The sequence below is a fragment of the Lactuca serriola genome, chromosome 4, assembly GCF_051521515.1.
Source record: "Lactuca serriola cultivar US96UC23 chromosome 4, Lser_US96UC23_V15, whole genome shotgun sequence".
NCBI classification, from domain to species: Eukaryota; Viridiplantae; Streptophyta; class Magnoliopsida; order Asterales; family Asteraceae; genus Lactuca; species Lactuca serriola.
Window position 1 is genome coordinate 259,481,440 of NC_136411.1, and position 4,116 is coordinate 259,485,555.

At 29.9% G+C, this 4,116-nt stretch overlaps 1 protein-coding gene across 1 annotated transcript; it reads left to right on the forward strand.

Annotated features, from left to right (window-relative positions):
• Positions 1–1,918: 1,918 nt before the first annotated feature.
• On the forward strand, positions 1,919–3,810 carry LOC145096965 (uncharacterized). Its single transcript, XM_079034354.1, has 3 exons — positions 1,919–2,251; positions 3,145–3,206; positions 3,364–3,810. Exons 1-3 carry the CDS (start codon positions 2,173–2,175, stop codon positions 3,556–3,558), a joined length of 336 nt encoding a protein of 111 aa, XP_078890480.1. The 5' UTR covers positions 1,919–2,172; the 3' UTR covers positions 3,559–3,810.
• Positions 3,811–4,116: the final 306 nt, after the last annotated feature.

The window sequence follows — 4,116 nt, forward strand, 5'->3', positions numbered from 1 at the left end:
AAAACAGTTTGAAAAAAAAAAACAAAAAAACTATTGACTCGAGATTATCCAAGAGTGGTCCAGATTGTTTATGCATACCAATAATGATGTTGTTTGGCATTTTACAACAAAGTAATTTGTAAAATAAACGATTATGTTCGTAAAGCTGATCATTAAAAGGCAACACCTAACAATTTGCTAGATGAGCATTTTGTAAAATAAAGACAAAATTATATAAATGATTCATGTGGTATATTAAAGGTTACAAACTCAAGTTTTATTAATTTTTTTTAGGAACAATTCATGTGGTTTTTAAAACTTGCATTAATGATATTTTTTGCTAACATCGTTAGTTTTTGTCTGTTAGTCAGTCTGAGGGTAATTTGGTTTTTTTAGATAGCAAAAGACAGAGTTTGTTACTATGGGTAAACCATAGGAATCATTTATGTAATTTTGTTTTTATTTTATGTTTATAAATTTGTGACTTTTATACCCCTTTACTTTTTAAAATGTTGCTTTGACCATTTCACTTGAACTTTGTAAAATATTATTTTTACCATTCCATTTATTAAACTTTCATGTTTATCCTTCATAGAATATATATAATTTGATTTTTCCTTAATAGCTCTTGTTCGTTAACCTAAAAAAACTATTTTTTATGTGCTTATTTTTATATATGTGTCAGTATAAATTCAAGGACGTTAACGTTTCAACGTGAATTTAGAATTGTTGTTCGTTATTTTTTTTAAAAAAAATACTTGTTTTTTATGCACGTGTTGGTTTAAATTTGAGTTTGTCTAAGTTTCGAAATAATTTTTTTATATTTCCGTGCTTATTTTTTTGTACTTTTCATATGTATAAGTCGGGTTTACGTTAACAAACGAAAATTATTATATAAGACTCAACTCATACATAGGAAACGTATATAAAATTAAACACAAAAATAGAAAAAAAAAATTACATCTAAAGGTAGACAAACTCAAGTTTAAACCAACATATATATAAAAAAACAAGTAATTTTTTTAAAATATAATAACGAACGGAAGTTTAAAATTCACGTTGAAACGTTGTCCATATTAAATTTATATCGACACATATATAAAAATAAGCACGTAAATAATTAGTTTTTTTTAGTTAACAAACAAAAATTATTAAGGAAAACCAAATTATATATATACTACATAGGATAAACACAAAAGTTTAATAAATGGAGATGTGAAAAATAACATTTTATAAAGTTCAAAATGAAAGACATTTTAAAAGGAAAAAAATGGAAAAGGCACAAACTTATAAGCATAAAGAAAAATATAGACAAAATTATATAAATGGTTATGGAGTTTATCCGTATTCACAAATTAAGTTTCTGCTAACTGAAAAAACTAAATTACCATCACACTAACAGACGAAAACTAAAAAAAATCATTCACACAAGTTTTGAAAACTACACGGACCATGTTCGTCAAAAAAATAACAGTGAGTTTATGAAATCATAGGAACCAATTTATATAATTTTGTGTAAAATAAATGATCATCAATATATAAAAAAATAAATAAATAAAATAAAATCTTTAATTTTTGCGCCAAATTTAAAAAAAAAATAAAATAAAAACAATAGAAGTAGTTGTCATTTTCTCCATAAGTTTGTATTTTAAAAATCAAGAAACGGAGTAGAAAGTGCATCGTGCTCCAAGGCCAAGTGTTCAAAACCCTCTGCACAAGTTCAGATGGAGTGAAGGCTCGCATTTCCATCACTCACCTCTCTGCAACACTTCGCATTCAATACGATTCCTACCATTACACTGCCCACTGCTTCTGCAACACAAAGACAAACCACATTCAAATCCCCTACCATTAAATACCTCCTTTCTTTATCAATGGAGCACCAGCAACCCCACATGACCTCCTTCATTACCCACCTCTTTCTCCCCATTTTTAAATCATCACGGCATGGCTGTGATTTAGCATCCATTCTCCTTTCCCTATCCTCTCAAATCTTTTCTGAAATTTTTGCGTTTTCGTTACATTATAAATGGGGTTTCTTCTTCTTATCAACATTTACTCCATGAATTGACAAGTTTATTGAAGTGGGTGTATGAAAAGCATACGATCATCTTCGATTTGGGTTTAAAATTTTAGGGTTTGATTTGATTTCATCAGGAAATATAAGAACAGGGTGTCCCTCTTTCTGACATCATGAAAGGTTCTGGATTGTGGATTTTGTTCTTGGTGTTTGGAACAGCTTTGCTTTTCGTCTTCCTGTTCGAAATTCCTGGTAATTTCTTCAATATTTGTCTTTTAGGATCCTGTATACTCACAACCATAATGCAAAAACTCGTATGTTATGCTTTTAAAGTTGTACTTTTTGTTAGATTTTGCTGATGTGATGAGAAATTTGTCATCCTATATAGAAATGCATGTGCCTTTGTTTAGCATTTTCATTTTGCAATCTGGTCAACATGACTTTTTCAGAGTAGAAAAGTCTCAGCTGACCATCCATCATATGGACCAAATGCCTAAATGCAAGAAATAGCAACCTAAATTCATTTATTTGTATATTATAACATCATACTTTCATTTCTTTCAATATGTAAATTACATATTGTATCTTCAAAAAAAACCCATATTTGTATTTTTAGTTTTCTTTTTCTTTAACATCATACTTTGGAAGATATATGCAATTATAATCATATATATTGCTTTGTATTTGAATGAAGTTGCTATAATTGGGAAAATACATAGAAGTACAATGTGATAATAGGAAGAAATGAAAATAGGATGTTATAATTAACTAATTATTGAAAGTACGTTGCTATTTGTTGCATTTAAGGATGAGGAGGGCATTTACGTCTTCTGCATAGATGATAGATCAAGATCTAGTTCCTATCTCACCTTGTTCCACCTTTTTAAGTGTGACAAAAAATTGCACTTGTTGTCCCAAAACACCAAACCATTTACAACCTGTTCTGTTATGTCATGCATAATACACAAATAACAAACAAAATACTAGGCCTATGGCCCATCTAAATATCTGTAAAGCACACTACTCATGGTAAAATATTATCACACAAAACTTTAGTGCTAATTGTAAAATAAAAAATGTGCAATAATTGCCGATAGTTTACGTCCATTATTCCAATTTAGTGATTATTATTTTCTATTTATCAGGCGGCGATCTTCCCAAGCATAAGAAAATCATGGATTTAACGAAGCCAGGCAGGAAACTTAAGGTATACACAACCGCAATGAAATGAAACCCATAAGGACTAGGGTGTAACATTGCCGATAGTTGTCCTTAAAGTGAGACTTTTTTGTAAACCACAAGGACTGTTTTTGAAAATTTGTGTTTAGTTTTTAATTTCTTAGTTTCACTATTGTAACTAACAGGAGGATAATATTCATGATGAAAGTGGTGATGGAAACGTAGATATTTACGATTACGTCCCTAATGATCCGGTTCCAAGTTCAAAAGCCGCAGCATTAAGGCCTGGGCCAATCGAGCATGGCACTCCTCTTATGCCTTACATCCCAAAGCCTTCACCTCCAGGACCAAATGACCCAAAGTATGTTGGGTATCCTTAACCAATGCCACAACTCCTTTGATAATTTTAGGGTTGTAATAAGTCGCTAGTTTGTGTATAATTGGAACCCTAGTGGGCAATATCATTTTGTACTTGTTCTACCCTTGATTTTGCCCCGAGTTCCAATTCTTATGTGTTAATGTAGATTAACCGTTTGTTTCTTTTTTTTAAAAAAATGTTAAAAATGCAACTTATGAGCTTTGTGTTTGAATAAGTGGTTGAAGTGGGGAAAAATCATAAACTTTCATCTTTATCTCAGTCCTAACTTTGGTTTACAAATTGAATGATTTAAAATGGGTTTTAGTTTGAGAAATTTAGCAATTTTTATTATGCAAATTGGAATTAGTTGGGCAGACAAATTGAATGATTTAAAATCATGTACTTTTCTTATAAAATTTGAAAGTGAATTTGCAAACACACCAAGCTTGTGTTTGTTAATTGATCGTCAAAGTTACCATATTATCTTTGAGTTACAAATTTATCGGGGATTGTCATTTTTATTGTTTTCTTATTACCATTTTTAAAATTCCAAATGAAACAGATAAGTAATATCTAGATA

Coding starts and splice junctions, on each gene's coding strand:
- LOC145096965 (XM_079034354.1), top strand. CDS start 2,173: ATGAAAGGTTCTGGATTGTGGATTTTGTTCTTGGTGTTTGGAACAGCT. Junction 2,252..3,144: donor CTTCCTGTTCGAAATTCCTG/GTAATTTCTTCA, acceptor TCTATTTATCAG/GCGGCGATCTTCCCAAGCAT. Junction 3,207..3,363: donor AGCCAGGCAGGAAACTTAAG/GTATACACAACC, acceptor TGTAACTAACAG/GAGGATAATATTCATGATGA.